This window comes from Plecotus auritus (genome assembly GCF_963455305.1).
Source record: "Plecotus auritus genome assembly, chromosome: 8".
NCBI classification, from domain to species: Eukaryota; Metazoa; Chordata; class Mammalia; order Chiroptera; family Vespertilionidae; genus Plecotus; species Plecotus auritus.
The window spans coordinates 66003383-66021644 of record NC_137782.1 but is presented as its reverse complement, the minus strand read 5'-3'; the positions used below and the strand labels follow the sequence as shown (position 1 = coordinate 66021644).

General features: G+C 46.6%; 1 protein-coding gene across 2 annotated transcripts; it reads left to right on the top strand.

Moving 5' to 3' along the window:
- The first annotated feature begins 878 nt into the window (after positions 1-878).
- Positions 879-13909, top strand: SIRPB2 (signal regulatory protein beta 2). Of its 2 annotated transcripts, XM_080683835.1 has the most exons (6): positions 879-1060; positions 9828-9967; positions 10100-10193; positions 11432-11773; positions 12322-12387; positions 13573-13909. In XM_080683835.1, the coding sequence occupies exons 1-6, from the start codon at positions 991-993 to the stop codon at positions 13743-13745; spliced, it is 885 nt and encodes a 294-aa protein (XP_080539961.1). In that variant the 5' UTR covers positions 879-990; the 3' UTR covers positions 13746-13909. The 2 variants fall into 2 exon arrangements, with proteins under 2 accessions (XP_080539961.1, XP_080539960.1); XM_080683834.1 differs by having other exon boundaries at positions 9828-10193.
- The last annotated feature ends 4353 nt before the right edge of the window (positions 13910-18262 follow it).

Below are 18262 nucleotides of genomic sequence, written 5' to 3'. Positions count from 1 at the left end.
AGGAGAGAAGCTTCTGTGGCCATTCTGACCCAGAACAAGAAACCCAGCAGAGACAGGACAAGCTCCCACCCAGATGAAACACATACCTGCAATTCTGAAAGGACCCTTCCTGGCTCCTAGGAAACTCTGTTGTGGATACCCAGGCTCTGCCACAAAACCTTTACAGCCCCATCATTAAAATGGGATTAAAGAAAACCAATTACGGCCAAAAAAGAAATGAAGAGACATCCAATCTTCTTAGTAATTAGCAAAAGCCAAATAAAACTACACTGAGATGCTATTTTGTCCCTATTCAAATAGCAAAAATAAGGAAACAATGGCTCTTTCCTACACTACTGGTGGGCATATAAATTGGCACTATTACTTTGGAAAATTTTACATTGAACATTCACATACCCAATAACTTGGCATTTCCACTCTTGGCTCAAAAACAAAGGCTCAGAGATGGCAAGTGAGTTTGAAAGCTCACACAGCCAGGAAGAGGCAAGCCCAGTTCTTGGTCCAAAGTCTGGCTGACTTGAGCACACCATTTTTTTTTAATTTTTTTTTTTTTTTTTAAGAACAATCTATTTTATTGAGGGCCTTCAGGGAAGAGTTGAATTGCTGGGAGGACAATGAGATCCCACGTCCTCAGCAGGCCAGATCTCGCAAGCTTTACAACCTCTGAAAACAGGACACATTTTGACAGACATGCTCATCTCCTTCTCAAGGTGCCGAGGACAGAGTATGTGGCAAGGGATCATTAAAGTTTTAACAGACTGATTACAGAAACCATTGCCCAGACACAAAAGCCAGAACCAGGTCCACCAGTCTCCTCCCTCTTGCATCAGCAGCCTTATTTTGCTGTGTTCAAAACACTTCCCCAAGTAGCCTTCACCATGAGAAGCAGACACAGCCTTGCCCACAGCCACACTTCAGACTCCAACACGCATCTGAGAGCAAAGACACGGCCGGTCTCAGGGACTTCAAGAGGCACCGTGTGCCCTCATCATGCCCACCCTTCCCCACTTGGCCCACTCACCCCCCTCCTGGCTACTGGTGCTGCTCCTTGTCCTCTCAGGTGAGTGGGATCTGGAACAGAACAGAACTTACCCCTGGCTGGTCCCGGAGAGGGGCATCAGCTGCTCTGGCATGCCTGGTGGGGCAAGAACCCACCAAGACGGAATAGGTTGAGACCTTTCCTGACCCAGCAGAGCACAGACCTAGTGTCCAAAGAAGCAGAACTTCTTGGGCAGCACAGGGAAGTTAAGTTCCCAGGCTCTGGGTTCTAGGCTCATGCCAGGTGGGTTCTGGTTCGGACACTTGTGTGCCCATGTCAGCTCTTCCACCAAGCAGGCCCGCTAATGGGACATTTCTCTAGAAATGTTGGGAGTATTAAACATAAAAATGGTGAGGTGCAGCCCAGGGTCATTGGTATTATTGGCAGGGCCCTCTCCCTTTCTTGCAAAATGTAAATGCAAGTCCTTTGTCCAAGAAGTATTAAGAATTTTAAAGCTCCTAGCTGGTTTGGCTCAGTGGATAGAGGGTTGGCCTGCGGACCAAAGGGTCACGGGTTTCATTCCAGTCAAGGGCATGTACCTTGGTTACAGGCTCATCCCCAGCCCGGGCCTGGCTGGGGTGTGTGCAGGAGGCAACCAATCAATGTGTTTCTCTCACATGGATATTTCTCTCTGTCTTTCCCTCTCTCTTCCAGTCTCTCTAAAAAAAATAAAAATCAATGGAAAAATATCCTCGGGTAAGGATTAACAACAACAACAAAAATATTCCCTTCTTTATACATATACATATACATATACATATATATATAATTGATTTCAGAGAGGAAGGGAGAGGGAGAAAGAGATAGAAACATCAATGATGAGAGAGTCATTGATCAGCTGCCTCCTGCACACCCCACACTGGGGATCAAGCCCACAACCTGGGCATGTGCCCTTGACTGGAATCAAACCCAGGACCCTTCAGTCCGCAGGCTCTATCCACTGAGCCAAACCGACTAGGGCAAAATATTCCATTCTTTAAAATAATAATAATTTTAAGGCAGCAACAACTGCATAAACTCAAGCATAGGGCCTATGTGACTTTTCACATGGAACAGCCATGAGCCAGCACTGGCCCAGCCTGAGACAAACCTAGGCTCAAATCTCATTCCTGATTGCTCTAATTAACTTCTCTCTGAGCCTCAGGTTTCCCTCTCTGTGAAATGGGGCTAGTCATAAGACCCACCTCCTGACTTTGTTAGGAAGTTCCAATGAGGTTATACCTATAAGTACAGTTGACCCTTGAACAATGCAGGGGTTTGGGGTTCTGACTCCCCAGGCAATTAAAATCCATGTATAACTTTTGATTCTCCAAAAACTCAACTAATAATAGTCTACTGTTGACCAGAAGCCTTCCTTATAAACAGTCCATGATCGCATATTTTGTGGTATATGTACTACTAGAAGCCCAGTGCACAAAATTCATGCACCTGGGTCCCCTCAGCCCAGCCTGCACCTTCTCCAATCTGGGACCCCTTGGGGGACATCCCTCTCACAATCCTGGACTGCTGGCTCCTAATCGCTCACCTGCCTGCTGGCCTGATCACCCCTAACTGCCCCCCCCTGCTGGCCTGGTTGCCCCTAACTGCCCCCCCCCCCCACCGCCGGCCTGGTCACCTCTTACTGCGCCCCCCTGCTGGCCTGGTAGCCCCCAATTGCCCCCCTCTGCCAGCATGGTCACCTGTTACTGCCCCCTCTGCTGGCCTGGTCGCCCCTCATGGGCCCTCCCCCCCCCCCGGGCCGCTGGCCTGGTTGCCCCACGCAGTCTGCTGTTCTTTTGTTTGGTTGTCCCTCACTAACCCCCCTGCCGGCCTGGTTGTAGGCAGCCATCTGGTGAGGGCATGAGGGTTAATTTGCATATTACCTCTTTATTATATAGGATATTCTGTATACATATAATAAAGTAAGCTAAATTTAAAAACTGTTATTAAGAAAATCATAAGCCAAAACCGGTTTGGCTCAGTGGATAGAGCGTCGGCCTGCGGACTCAAGGGTCCCGGGTTCGATTCCGGTCAAGGGCATGTACCTTGGTTGCGGGCACATCCCCAGTAGGGAATGTGCAGGAGGCAGCTGATCGATGTTTCTCTCTCATCGATGTTTCTAACTCTCTATCCCTCTCCTTTCCTCTCTGTAAAAAATCAATAAAATATATTTAAAAAAAAAAAAAAAAGAAGTTTAAAAAAAAAAAAAAAAAAAAAAAAAAAAAAAAAAAGAAAATCATAAAGATCCTGGCTGATGTGGCTTAGGAGTTGAGCATCGACCTATGAACCAGGAGGTCAATCAAACCAGGTTCGAGTCCCACTCAGGGCACATGCCTGGATTGTGGGCTCAATCCCCAGTGTGGGCCATGCAGGAGGCAGCCAATCAATCATTTTCTTTCATCAATGATGTTTCTATTTCTCTCTCCCTCTCCCTTCCTCTCTGAAATCAATAAAAATAATTTTTAAAATAATTTTTTAAAGAAAACACACTTAGAGTGCTGTATGTATTTACTGAAAAAAAAATCTATGTTTAAGGGGACCCACGTAGTTCAAACCCATGTTGTTCAAGGGTCAACTGTACCTGGCACAATGTAAAGATTGAATAACTATTGGCTATTATTATCAGACTCATATATGTCCTCTACGAACATTTAGCTGCAGGCAGGCGTCCTCAAACTACGGCCCGCGGGCCACATGCGGCCCGCCGAGGACATTTATCCGGCCTGCCAGGTGCCGCTGCCTATCCTGCTTAGCAGCCGACTCGCCCCGGGCCCGCAGTGCACATAGGAATTTGTTCATAGTTGTTTTTTTTTAACTATAGTCCGGCCCTCCAATGGTCTGAGGGACAGTGAACTGGCCCCCTGTTTAAAAAGTTTGAGGAGCCCTGGTCTTGAGGATCCTGGGTATTGTTCAGCCTTTCAGCCCAGTACACTGTGATCCACCAGACAAGATGCTTAGCTCTCAACAGGCTCATTCTATCTCTTGCCCATCTGGTCCCTTGCCCCCAGGCCCTATTGAGATCTAGATTCTGTTCATCACACCTTCAGTCCCCCCTACCCCTATGGTAACCCCAGGAGGGGCCCTAGTGGGACTCAGGTGTGGGGCCAGACCTAAATGCTCCCTTGTTCAATGTCTATGACTTGAGGCACCACTTCACTTCTCCAAGCTGATTTCCTTGAATAATGATAGCTAATATTGAGAGAAACTAGCTTGATACGGGCAGACAGGGCAGGGGTCCAGTGGAAAACAAAGGCAGGTGGGACATAGGCCGGGGCATACAAGGCAGTTTGAGCAGCCTAATCACAGAAACCAACCAAGCAGGAATAACAAAATGTTTTTGGACTCAGAGTGGGAGGCAGCTGAAACCAAGGAGGGTCTGCAACAATAAGGTGAACTGATGCACAGGGACAGGGAAAGTTTAGGTCTGTTGCTGGGCAAGAACAATGGAGGGAATCAATCAGGTGACACTGGTAAATATAGAGCAGGCGTAGGGCAAATATATACCTCTAGACCCATGGTCGGCAAACCGCGGCTTCTGAGCCACACGCGGCTCTTTGGCCCCTTGAGTGTGGCTCTTCCACAAAATACCACGGCCTGGGCGAGTCTATTTTGAAGAAGTGGCGTTAGAAGAAGTTTAAGTTTTAAAAATTTGGCTCTCCAAAGAAATTTCAATCGTTGTACTGTTGATATTTGGCTCTGTTGACTAATGAGTTTGCCGACCACTGCTTTAGACTACAAGGCTTCAAGGGGTCAGCCCATTATTGGCGCCCCCCTCATCGTGAGGGGTGTCTGAATCTGCTTATAATAAATTTTCCACACTTTTGCTTAGTTAAATCTTCTGGTCCGTGGAGCTCATTCTTAGGTGTCAGAGACGTGGCCCTGGGAAAAAAACCTCAGCTCACCTTGCAGGTTATCAATATGTTTAGCATTTGCATTGTGCTGAGCCCTCCATCAACTACTGAAAGAAGGGATGTTGAAATCTGACACTTTGTGCATTTGTCTGTTTCTCCCTGCTATTCTATTACTGGGTTTTGCTTTATATACGTTGAAGTTCTGTTATTAGGTACATAAATGTTTGGTATTTATATGGCTTCTTGATTAATTTACTCCTTTATCATTATGAAATAATACTCTTTATTCCTAAAGATAGTGTTTGCTCTGAAGTCTACTTTATCTGATATTAAAATAACCACTCCTTGCCCTAACCAGTTTGGCTCAGTGGATAGAGCGTCCCAGATTCGACTCCTGTCAAGGGCATGTACCTTGGTTGCGGGCACATCCCCAGTAGGATGTGTGCAGGAGGCAGCTGATTGATGTTTCTCTCTCATCGATGTTTCTAACTCTCTATCCTTCTCCCTTCCTCTCTGTAAAAAATCAATAAAATATATATTTTAAAAAATAACCACTCCAGCTTTCTTTTGATTGGTGCTAGTATGCTGAATATTTTTCTATAATTTTTACCTATTTACACCTTTAATATTTATAGTGCATTTTTTATAAGCAACAGATAGTTGGATCTTATTTTTTATCTAATATGACAAGTTCTAACCTGTACTTAAGATATTTAGACCAGCCCTAACCGGTTTGGCTCAGTGGATAGAGCGTCGGCCTGCGGACTGAAGAGTCCCGGGTTCGATTCCGGTCAAGGGCGTGTACCTGGGTTGCAGGCACATCCCCAGTAGGGGGCGTGCAGGAGGCAGCTGATCGATGTCTCTCTCTCATCGATGTTTCCGACTATCCCTCTCCCTTCCTCTCTGTAAAAAATCAATAAAATATATTTAAAAAAAGATATTTAGACCATTTACATCGACCAATTTAAATCTATTATCCTCCTCTCTGTTCTTTGTTCCCTTTTCCTTCTACCTATTATTGGTAATTAAATATTTTTATAATGCTATTTTATCTCCTTTATTGGCTGTTAGCTATAACTCTTTATTTTGTAGTTTAGTGGTTGCTTTAGAGTTTAATTATACACCTTTAATTTATCACCATCTACCTTTTATCATACCATTTCACATATGCAGTCATGCATTATTTAGGGCACGGACTGAGAAAGGCATCATTAGGTGAATTTGTCATTGTGTCTACATTTAGGGTTCATGATGAACAAAGCAACATGAGATTAAATCATACCCAAGAGAAAACGATGCAATCAAGAGCTGCAATAGACATGAGATGTGTGAGGCTGGGCCAGCATAACATGGCATTCTGTTTTAGAGCGTACTAAATACTTCTATTTTAAAAGTAGAAAAAGTACACTCCAAAATGATTAAAGTATAGCATAGTAAATATGTAAACCAGTAACATAGTCATTTATTATCATCATCAGGTATTATGTACTGTACATACTTATATCTATATATATAACAGCCTAAGTGACTGGTCGACTGTTTGGCCAGTTTACAGATTGACTGGTCGCTATGATATGTATTGACCACCAGGGGGCAGATGCTCAATGCAGGAGTTGCTCCCTCGTGGTCAGTGCACTCCCACAATGGGAGTGCTGCTCAGCTGAACAACGGAAACCAGATGCTGGGCTCACGACTGGCAAGCACAGCTGAGGCTGCACACCCAGCGGCTGGTACAGCAGGGCCAGGATGAGTGGGAGCAGGCAGCGTCTGGCCCGGGCTCGGGCTTCTCCCCAGCAGCCTGCCATTTCATGCACTACTACATCCCTTGGAGGATGTTGGACTGCCGGTTTCAGCCGATCCCCACAGGCCACGCCAAGGAACCCCACTGGTGCACGAATCTGTGTACCAGGCCCCTAGTATATATTGTAGTTTTTAAAAAATATACATATTTTATTGATTTTTTACAGAGAGGAAGGTAGAGGGATAGAAAGTCAGAAACAATGATGAGAGAGAAACATCGGATCAGCCACCCTCCATACACTCCCCACTGGGGACATGCCCACAACCAAGGTACATGCCCTTCACCGGAATCGAACCTGGGACCACCCCCCCAAGTCCGCAGGCTGACACTCCATCCACCGAGCCAAACTGGCTAGGGCTATATTATAGTTTTATACAACTGGCAGCGCAGTAGGTTTGTTTACACCATCATCACCACAAGCACATGAGGAATATGTTGCTCTATGACCTTACCATGGCTACAATGTCACTAGGAATTTTTCAGCTCCTCTACAATCTTATGGGTCCACCGTAGTACATGTGGTCCATTGTTGATGAAACCATCATTATGTGATGCATGACTATGGTATAGGAACCTTACAATAGTATACTAACATTTCTTCCATCTCTGCCTTTATTCTATTATTATCTTTACTTAAATAAGCACTATAAACCTCACATTAGAATGTTATTATTTTTTATAAATTTGGGGCCTTGTTTTTCAGATTTGTTAAGTGGGACAGGAGCACTTCTCTCTGAGTAAAGTGCTCTGTCCTGTGTAGTCTACTCATTGCCCTGTGGGTCATGAGGTCTTCAAGTCTGGCTGGTGGGAACAGGCACAGTTCTCAGTCCCGTGCTGAGGGATGGTCACTATTCTGTGCATACGTGTGAGGAAACTACCTGAGGCCAGGGAAAGGCCCACCAGAAAGGATGGAGAGAACAGATCTGACTAGTTCAGATAATGGTGTTTGGGGTGAGTGTTGCTGAACTTCTTGAAATTAAGAACACCAAGAACAAAAGGCATCCCTAGGATTCTAGCATTAAATAGGGGGTGTCACTTGGTCACAACCTTGACTAATAGCACACATCTAGCAGAAGACAGGCAGAAAAAAATATTTAGAGTTCTAAAACCCTTCCCCACATCCTCTTAGAAGGGGATGTTTGCTTCACTGCCCTACCTCACCTCATTTGCAACTGAGAAACACTGTGATATACTGCAAGCTTGTCTTGGAGTGAGACGGAGTTATTCCCAGGGCCTGATGGGAACACAAACCAAGGGCACAAAGCTGATGACTGTGTGGAGCAGAACACTAAGTCACCTGATCTGCACTCAAATCCTGGCCATGACACCTACTGAATGCATGGGTCACCTCAGGTTTCTTCAACTCTCTGACATTAGTTTTCTCATCTCAAAAATAGAGATAATAGCCCATCCAGTGTGGTTCAGTGGTTGAGCATCAACCCTTGAACCAGGAGGTCATAGGGTTTGATTCCTGGGCAGGACACATGCCCGGGTTTCAGGCTCGATCCTCAGTGAGGGGCATGCAGGAGGGGCATCCATGTTTCTATATATCTCTTTCTCCCTTCCTCTCTCTCTAAAACCAATAAAAATATATTTTAATATATTTTACTGATTTTTTACAGAGAGGAAGGGAGAGGGACAGAGAGTTAGAAATATCAATGAGAGAAAAACATTGATCAGCTGCCTCCTGCACACCCCCTACTAGGGATGTGCCCACAACCAAGGTACATCCCTTGACCGGAATCGAACCTGGGACCCTTCGGTCCACAAGCCGATGCTCTATCCACTGAGCCAAACCGGTTAGGGCTAAAAATATTTTTTTAAGTTAAAAAAAAAGAGAGAGGTAGTAAAATAGCGCCCTTCTCATAGAGTGCTGGTACCTATGATGTTCATAACCTGAGTGCAGAAGAACTTCCATCAGTGGCCTCCACCCTCTTTCTCTGAGCTTAGTCTGAGGCCAACCTCAGAGTTCAACCTATCCCCCAGGTAGACTCACTTCACAACGCATCAACAAGCATTGAAGGAGTCACAGGAGGCAGGGAGGGTACTTAGAATGAGCACCACAGCACTTAAGCTATGTGTGCTCAATTTTTTTTAAAAAATGTATTTTATTGACTTTTTACAGAGAGAAAGGGAGAGGGATAGAGAGTTAGAAACATCGATCAGCTGCCTCCTGCACACCTCCCGCAGGGGATGTGCCCACAACCAAGGTACATGCCCTTGCCTGGAATCGAACCCGGGACCTTTCAGTCCGCAGGCCGACGCTCTATCCACTGAGCCAAACCAGTCAGAGGTATGTGTGCTCCATTTGAGGGTTAAGAGCAGGGGCTCTAGAAACAGGCTTTAAGTGTTTGGATTGAGGCTCTGTCACATTTTTGGGGGTGGTGAATTAGTTTGCTAGGGATGTCTTAACAAAGTACCACAGGATGCTGGCTTAAACAACAGAATTTTTTTATTTTTTTATAATTCTACAGGCTAGAAGTCTAAGATGAAGATGTCTGCAGGGTTGATTTACCCTGAGGCCTGTCTTCTTGGTTGTAGATGGCTGTCTTCTCCTCATGTCTTCATGTGGTCTTCCGTGTGTGTGTGTGTGTGTGTGTGTGTGTGTGTGTGTGTGTGTCCTAATCTACTCTTCTTATAAGGACACCAGTCATGTTGGATTAAGACCCACCCATGTGACCTCATTTTAACTTAATTATCTATTTACAGACTTTATGACCAAATGCAGTCATGTTCTGAGGTACATGGGTTAGGACTTCAACATATGAATTGTGGAGGTAGGAGCACCATTCAGCCCATAAACGGTGATCCTGGGAAAGTTACTTAACCTTTCTGGGTACTCAGTGTCTTCTGTTCTAAAATGGGAATGATGCTGCCCACCTCAAGGGAGTGCTGGGAGGAATAAATGCAGTAATACATGCAGTGCCTGGCCATGGTGAGTACTCAAGTGCCATCTGTTATTTGTAAGTTCTCCATTCAATATCTCTGTTCTCTCCAGCCAGTTGCCTCAGCTCCTCTTTCACTTCCATCTCCAGCAACCCCTGGAGTGTCTTGAGCAATTGTTCTCAGTCAGCTAATGACCAGTTTCTGTTAAGCTTGCCTCTTAGGTCTCCAAGTCTTTCCTGCGCAGCTCAAGGCCTTTCTTCATCTATTGTAGGAGTCTCTGAGCGGAGCAAAGGGAATGAGTGGCAGGTGCTGCAACCTGAGGGTCCCATGCTGGTGGCAGAAGGTGAGACACTCCTACTGAGGTGTACAGTGATTGGCTTCTGCATTGATGCCATGATAAAATGGGTCAAGGTGAGCAATCAGGACAAGCAAGAAATTTATAATTTCAAACATGGCTTCTTCCCTGGGGTGACACCCATGATCCAGCAGACGTTGGAGACACTTAGTTGTGACTATTCCATCTATATTCATAATGTCACCAAGGAGCAGGAAGGAACCTACCACTGTGTGAGGTCTGATGGCTTGAGTGAGCACTCAAAAATGCAGCTGGATGAAGGCACCTCAGTGCTTGTGAAGGGTGAGTATCAGGCCCTGCAGGTTAAAACATTCTGCTCTGATCTGTTTTTCTACATCCGTCACTTTTATCCACAATCATGCTGTATACACAAAATCTCAGTGGCACATAACCATTAGTATATCTCACTCACACATTTATAGGCAGCTGGGGTGGTTCTAGTCCATATGTCTTATTCCAGACTGGCCAGAGTGCATTTTCTCATGGAGATGGCAGGAGAACAAGTCAAGTCCTAACACTCCCAGTACATTTCAAGCTTCTGCTGACATAGTATCTGCTAACAGCCCATTGGTTAAAGCAAGTCACATGACTCAGCGTCAATTCAATAGACAAGAAAGTGTACCCTACCATCATGAGGCTATGGCAGAAGTGTGTGGATGTTCCAGAGGGGAGTTAAGAACTGGGGCTGATCATTTAATTTCCTCACTCCCCAAGGAATCAGTCATTTTATCTATAAGTTCACCAATGATGACCTGGATACCTAAATCCTGAGTGTGTCATTCAATAGAAGTGTGTTCTTAAATCAGTCACTTCAGCTCTATGTACTTCACGTGCCTAACTTGAAAAATAGACAACATAATTCCTGCTTCAAGAGTCGTTCGGGTAAGGAACAGATGTTTGTGAAACCACTCTGTAAACTGCTGACATGGAGAGTATCTGTGAGTGTGGTGATGTGGGCGGGGAGGTCCTTTTTCACTTGATGCAAGCATTTCAGGAAGACTTCTCTGACTCCTTCCAAGCTGTGGCTGGTGCCTTCTCTTGGTCTTGCAGTCCTCTGGGTTTCCAAACTCAGGGGGATTTCCAGGGTCATCTCCACAACCAGACTGAGACTTTCTTCAAGGCAGGACATTTGTGTGTCTTTCTGAGCTTCATTTTCCCCTGTTCTAGCATCAACACATAGTCGGTACTGAGGACTTCTTTATTGCCCTGGCTGGTGTGGCTCATCCTTTACACTGAAAGGTTGCTGGATGGATTCCTAGTCAGGGCATATGCCCAGGCTTGGAGTTCGATCCCTTTTCAGAGCATGTGCAGAAGGAAACCGGTCCATATTTCACTCTCACATCGTTGTTTCTCTCTCTTTCCCTCTCCCTCTCTTCAACTACTGAGTAATGAGGTAACATAGGAGGGAGTGGCCGAGTGAAAAAATCAGGTAAGCAGAAGGGAAGAAAGATAGAAGGGTGGAAATGAGTGGACAATGGAAGAAGAGAGAGAATAAAACAAGGATCTGTCTTTGGCTTCAGGAGCTGGGAACCTAGAACCAAACCTCTGGATCATCCAGCCCCAGGAGCTGGTGTTGGCAACCCCTGGAGACACTGTCTTCCTGAACTGCACAGTGCTTGGAGATGGTCCTTCTGGACCCATCAGGTGGTTCCGGGGGTCTGGTCTGAGCCGTGAAGCCATTTACAACTTCGAAGGCATCTCCCAACCCAATGTGACTGCGGTCCAGGCCTCCAGCAGTGATTTCAGCATTCTTTTGCAAGGTGTCTCTACTGAGTATGCAGGCATCTACTACTGTGTAAAGTTTCAGAGGAAGCTTAACCGGCAATACCTGTCTGGACAGGGCACCAGGCTGAGGGTGAAAGGTAAGGCAGGTGGTCTGGGAGGTGTTAGGGAAAATGGGGAGGTTTTCCACAAGGAACTTTTCACCATGTCCCAAACACGCCAACTTTTCTCAGCCTCTGTGCCTTTACATAAACTGTTCCCTCTGCCTGGAATGTTTTCTCATTTTCTATGTCAAACTCCTATTCGTCCTTCAAAGCTCAGCATCAATAGCCTCTTCTCTGTGAAACCTTCTCCTTTTAGCAGGCAGAGTTCATTTTTCCTCATTCTGGACCCCATAGACTTTTCTATAGTAAATGGTTCAACAAACATCTAGTGTGCGCCTGTTGACTGCTCTGCAGTGAACTCGGTGCTGTGGATACTGCAACAAATCAGACATTGCTTCAACCCCAGAGATGCTCAAACAGGTCTAACTAGTCCTTATAGAATAGATACTAGGTTTGACTTATAGCCCCCATCCCAGGTAGAAACTGGCAGGCTCATTTTGGTGACCCCAGCTCCAAGCACAGGGCTCAGAAAGTTGTGGGTCAGAAAGAAAAGTGAAATTTGAGACCACCTCTCTCCCTTGCAGCAGAGCCCACTTCTTCCCAAGAGGCAGAAGCCATCAATCAACATGTAGCCAGGAGATTCCTGTCAGGTGAGTGAGTGTTCCTACCTCCAATGGAATTAACCAGTACCCCACAGGTGAAGGTGGGGCACAGATGGCTTAGCCATGGGAAGGGAGTCGTCCTGTCTAGGGCCCATCTGTCACCAAGAGAGTTCCTAGGACTCCATCTCAACTGCAGAACCAGGAAGGCAGAGAACCTTGCTAAAGCTCCACCAGAGACACAGTCAGTGCTAACTGGTCAGTGGGCGGTCTTGCTTGAGAGGTAGTGGTTTCCCCGTGATTCCTTGTAAGATGACACTGTAAAACTGTGCATAACTGTGCATAAGCACATGGCTCTGGATTGAGCCCCTTTCTCTCTGTGAGACTGTGGGCCGGTTGCCTCACTCCTTGAATCTCTGATGTCCTGCTCTGTGAACTGGGGTGTTGGGTGGGGATCAGAGAGCCTACCTCACAGGGTTGTGTGTGGATCCAGAGTTACATGTGCTGAATGCCCAGAACTGCGTCTTTCACATCACCTGTTAGTACTCAGGGACCCTCGATGACTGGGGGAACTGGGAATAGAGTTTGCCAGGGTGCCCTCCCTGATGCTCAGCCCTGTTCCTGCCATTCTTGGGAGCCCACCACTTCGTTGACACATGTGGTCTGAGCAAATCACTTCCCTACTCTGCGTCTGTCTCCTCATCTATACAAATTGCATTGCTATCCTACCTTGCAAGATTAGTTTGAGGATTCTATTAGGCAATTAGGAAGTGCCTGGGGCAGAGGAGTCACTAGCCAAAAAATGAAAGCAGTTTTCTATTATAGCAGGGCCTTAGATGACGTAGTTTCCATAATTTTGCTATAACGTGAATAAGATGCCATAAGAACTTCACTTTTGTTTATATTAATTAGCCTGTGGTACAGTTGGTTTCATTACAAATATTATATGTTTTGCTTAAAGCCACAGAACCTATGGATGATGTTAAGTGAGGACTTACTGTATTGTCAGAAGTCAGGGATGCTATCAGGATGATTAAAGGTACAAGTAGGATATTGAGCAAAGCCTTTTCAGGCCTGGGACAAAGGGAAGGGAGGTCTTGGATCTCCCCTTCCAGTAATAGAAAGAATGTGGCCCCCGAAGTTAGAGAGCAGCTGAGCCTAAACCTCGCCCACTGATGTATGGGCTGTTGAGGACTCACCTAGGGTCCTTCTTGAACTCTCCTTTGTGTCCCCCAGGCCTCCTGTTGGAGCTCACAGCTGTGGTCCTGGGACTGAAGGCAGTGACCTTGGCTGCACTCCTGCTGGCCCTGGCTGCCTGCTGGAGACACAATGGGCAAGAAGATGTCAAAACCCCAGATCCAGCCCTAACCGGTTTGGCTCAGTGGATAGAGCGTCGGCCTGCCGACTGAAGGGTCCCGGGTTCGATTCCAGTCAAGGGCATGTACCCTGGTTGCGGGCACATCCCCAGTGGGGGGTGTGCAGGAGGCAGCTGATTGATGTTTCTCTCTCATCAATGTTTCTAACTCTCTATCTCTCTCCCTTCCTCTCTGTAAAAAATCAATAAAATATATTTAAAAAAAAACAACACCCAGACCCAGCAAAGCTGTGCTCATCTTAGCCTGGGGCATGGGGCATGGGGCATGGGGCATGGATGAGGGGTTAGCTCCAGATGGTGCTCTGAGTCGGAGAGGGGCCAGGATTCCCCAACCATTTCTCTGCCTCCAATCCCAGCCTCCAGATGTCCCCCAGGACTCATGAGAAACTCCAGTATCCCTACACCTGGTTTCAGTTCACCTGGTGAAATACCCCGCTTGGCACTGGGCTCCCCTCGGATGTGCTTTCCTCTCTCTCCTCAGCCTGTCCAGGCCCTCCTTGTCCTTCAAGGATCTTGCTCCTGCTGCAGTCCCTGTGAAGGGTTCTCCCCCTTCCTTCCCCGCTCCACATTTCACGACCTTCAAACTCTAACTCAGAGACTTCCCAGAAGATATCCCTGAGCATTTCTCACCCAGCCACACTGCCTCCATTGGTATCCTCTTCTACTCTGTCCTGCCTTTTTTCTTCCTCACTGTGGCTATCTTGGGTGGCTGTAATAGTTGGAATAAAGGGTGGGTAAGTTTAACGAAACTCATAAATAACAGTGGTTTAAACCAGAACAAAGTTGGTTTCTCTAGTAATATCTGAGCATAAGCAGACCAGGCAAAACAAAATCCCTGGTATTGAGACCAGGGATTCCTTGATCATGTTGTTCCCGGGTCCACCTCCCAGGCTGCAAGACCAGGGAAAAGGCAATGAAGGGGAGCATGGCACTCCCCTTCAAGGGCACAGCTAGGAATTTGCCCACATCATCTCTAATTGGCTGGAATGTGTCACGTGGTCACACCTAGCTATAAGGAAGGCTGGGAATTACAGTATTCATTCTGGCAGCAATAACTGCAGCTGAAAATTTTCACTAGAGAAATAGAGGGTAAATATCAGTAGATAGTGTAACCCAAGCATGTGAAACTCAGAGGCTAACACAGGCCAAGTAAACAGGTTTAAGTTTATGTGGGCCGCAAAAAAACAAAAGCTTCAATTTTCATAGAAACATAGGTTTATTTCGATAGAGACACGTTGAATACACAGGGCTGAAATAAATGAGTCATCGTTAACATAAAATAATAGAACATTTTAATAAAAATTAATATTTTTTCTTGAACATTAACTTACCAGACACGGAATAACTGCACAAATTAATAAGTGTAGCCCTATCCGGTTTGGCTCATTGGATAGAGCGTCGGCCTGCAGACTGAAGGGTCCCAGGTTCGATTCCGGTCAAGGGCATGTACCTGGGTTGCGGGCACATCCCCAGCAGGGGGCGTGCAAGAGGCAGCTGATCGATGTCTCTCTCTCATCGATGTTTCTAACTCTCTATCCCTCTCTCTTCCTCTCTGTAAAAAAATCAATAAAATATATTTAAAAAAAATTAATAAGTGTAATGCAAATAAACCTATTTTTCTTGTTCTTCAAAAGTGAAATATTTCCTGTTGTGCACACCAAACAAGTCAGTACAGGACTAATGATGTGGCAATGGGCTGCTAAAATATTCACTGCTAGTATTAGTGGAGAGAAATGGTGTGCCTGTGCGTAAGGGGCGTAAGAGAAATGAATGCAACACGATTATAGTAATCAGTCATTAGTGAACATTGTAGTTCGTTATTAGTAATTATGTATAACAGGATGTTATGAAATTTTTATTAAAATGTTTCTTACATACCGTTATATTGGCTGGGCCGCAAAAATATTCGTTGTGGGCCGCATGTGGCCCGCGAGTTTGACATGCTTGCTGTAACCAGCAGTTTCCACCTCAATACCTCAATGACAGACATAGCCTCTTCCTTGCTCTAAGCCACACCTAGTTCAATCCCCAAGGAAATAGCACCTGCAGTAGGACAGCATACTGGAGGGCAGTCATTCTCAAGAAGAGGAGATTTTGCCCTGGCCAGTTTGGTTCAGTGGATAGAGCGTCGGCCTACAGACTGGAGGGTCCCAGGTTCTATTCCGATCAAGGGCACATGCCCAGGTTGCTGGCTCCATCCTGAGTGGGGGGCATGCAGGAGGCCCACATTCCAAAATTGACTCCCAGGTCCAAGGTTGACTCCCAGGTCCCAGGGCATACAACTTCCAGCCAAGTTTGAATGCCCTTTCTTTAACCAGAACAAGGCAATCATGGTTAATAGAGCATAATTAATATGTCCCATAACCATAGCTAGTCCCCAATATTCTATTTTTGCCCTTAACAAAGGTTTCACTCATTTACTTCTTCATTAATTCAGCAAAGAGTCATTAGGGCAATTTAATATCAGTGATTGCAGGTCAGGGGAGATAAAATGACAGCCAATGTTTGCTGAGGGCTTAATAAGTATCAAACATTGCTCTTAGCACTTCCCCCTGAATCCTTGAGCATGCTTCTGAGGAAGGTACTGTTGGGAGCTCCACTTTACACATCAGGAAACTGAAGCTTAGAGAGAGATCTGCCCCAGATTATATAAGCAGGTTTCAACCCCAGGCTATGTGAATCCAGGGCAGGTGTTCTTAAGCCATATTATGCTGGAGACAGCCACGGCCTCTGCTGCCACCGGGATTGCAGCCCTTGGGGAAGGCAGACACTTAATGGGAATGCACATGTAACTGAAAACACAGGTTTGGCTGCCTGCTCCCTACAAAAGTCAAAATCATGAGACAGGTGATGGTGCAAAAGGGAAGAGGTTTAATCAGGTGCCCTGTGATCTGGGAGAATGGTGTTCTCCTGTCTCAAAGCCCATTTCCCCTTTCTGTTCAAGCCCATGGAGGTTTTGTGGGGTTTTTTTCTCTATCCATTCATCTTTTTGGCTTTGGGCCTCTTAGTGTAAGAATCTCCCCCTGCGCCCTCTTGGCCAATGGAGAGACTCCCTGGCCTCCAACTGACTGTCTATGTGATAACAGAAAGGCCTCCTTGACGCCTAAAGGATACCTAAACTGAGACCAGAAGGACGAGTGGGATCTGGTGTTATAATAATGTCATGGTCGTAAGGAAACCCCTCTAATGTGTGAAATGATTATTGTGTGAAATGTTTGCTGTGTGGAGACTCCAATACTCTGAAACGTCCAAATTGGTGAACACCCCACTATCTTGATGTGAACGCCCTAAGCCCTTAAAATGTAAACGCCCTGCTCCTAGCATAAGGCACACTGCCTGGCCCACACCAATAAGACACAAGTTGTTTACTACTGGCTATATAAGCACCGGACCTTCTTCAGTCCACGTCTCCTGCCTGATAAGAGGAGGACTCCACGTCGCTCCGTGAGAGGAGTCCCTGACTGACTGCTCTGCTGTGCGAGCCTGAACCAACTGCCGCTGCCTGTCTGTCTCCGTCTTAGTCGTCCATCTTTCGGTGTGCATCGCCAGGTGGACTTTGCCGGAGCCTAGGACCCACTAGGAATAGGTAAATAAGCCTTGCGTGATTGCATACTAATTCTGTCTTGTGTGTTCATGTGTTCCGGTTCGGCTCAGCTGTCTAGACATTGAAGTACCAGGGGATAGACCGTTATTGCTGACTCCTGGTCACCTGCGTTTGTCCCACTAAGTCTAGACAGATAATTAATTAACTGGGCCCTAATTGGGACATCTGGCAAAGGTAAGAGAAAGAGAAGCGCATCGAGGCAGGTGGCAAGAGGCAAGAGGGCAAAGAAGCTCAGGGCCTAAAAGACAGGATTGTGTCTGAGAAGGTGCCCTTGGGCCAGAGGCCTGAAGAAAGTGAGGGAGCACCTTGCCCAGCAATGAGGGAAAGGTGTACCTGGCCAAAGCAGCAAATGCAAAGACTCATGCATATGCATGTCTGGCACATTGAGGAGCATCAAGAAGGGGATGTGCCTGGAGCAGAGGAAGCGAGTGAGAAGCCTAAGAGATGAGGTGGAGGGGCAGGCTCATGTCACGTGGGTCTGGCAGGCCCTAGAGACTCACGCGGAGATGAGGAGGCACCGAAGGGTTGGAAGAGAGGAGTGACCTGCTGTTCAAGGTCTGCTTTTGTTCCCTAGCGTGTGAGTGAGCAACAGGAGGGCAGGGACTTTGCTTTGCTCGCTGCGGACCGCCAGCCCTGGAAGAGCATCAGGCCCTTGATAATACTCCGTAAATATTTGAACAAGTGGATGAACAAATGAATAAATTAATGCAAAGACCGGATGAGTCCATGATTAATTGACTCCTTCAGCCATCCTGCATTCTATCTACCCCAACGTTTCAAACCCGCCCGGCCTGTCCTCCGTGCCGCTCCAACCCCCGCCTTTGGGCTGCCGCTCTGCGCCACAGCCGCCAGAGGGCGCGGAGCGGTGGCGTTTCCAGCACGGAAGGCTTTCCCTGAGGCACCGCGTGAGGCGGGGCCTGAGGGCGGGCGCCGCTCAGCTGGGCCGG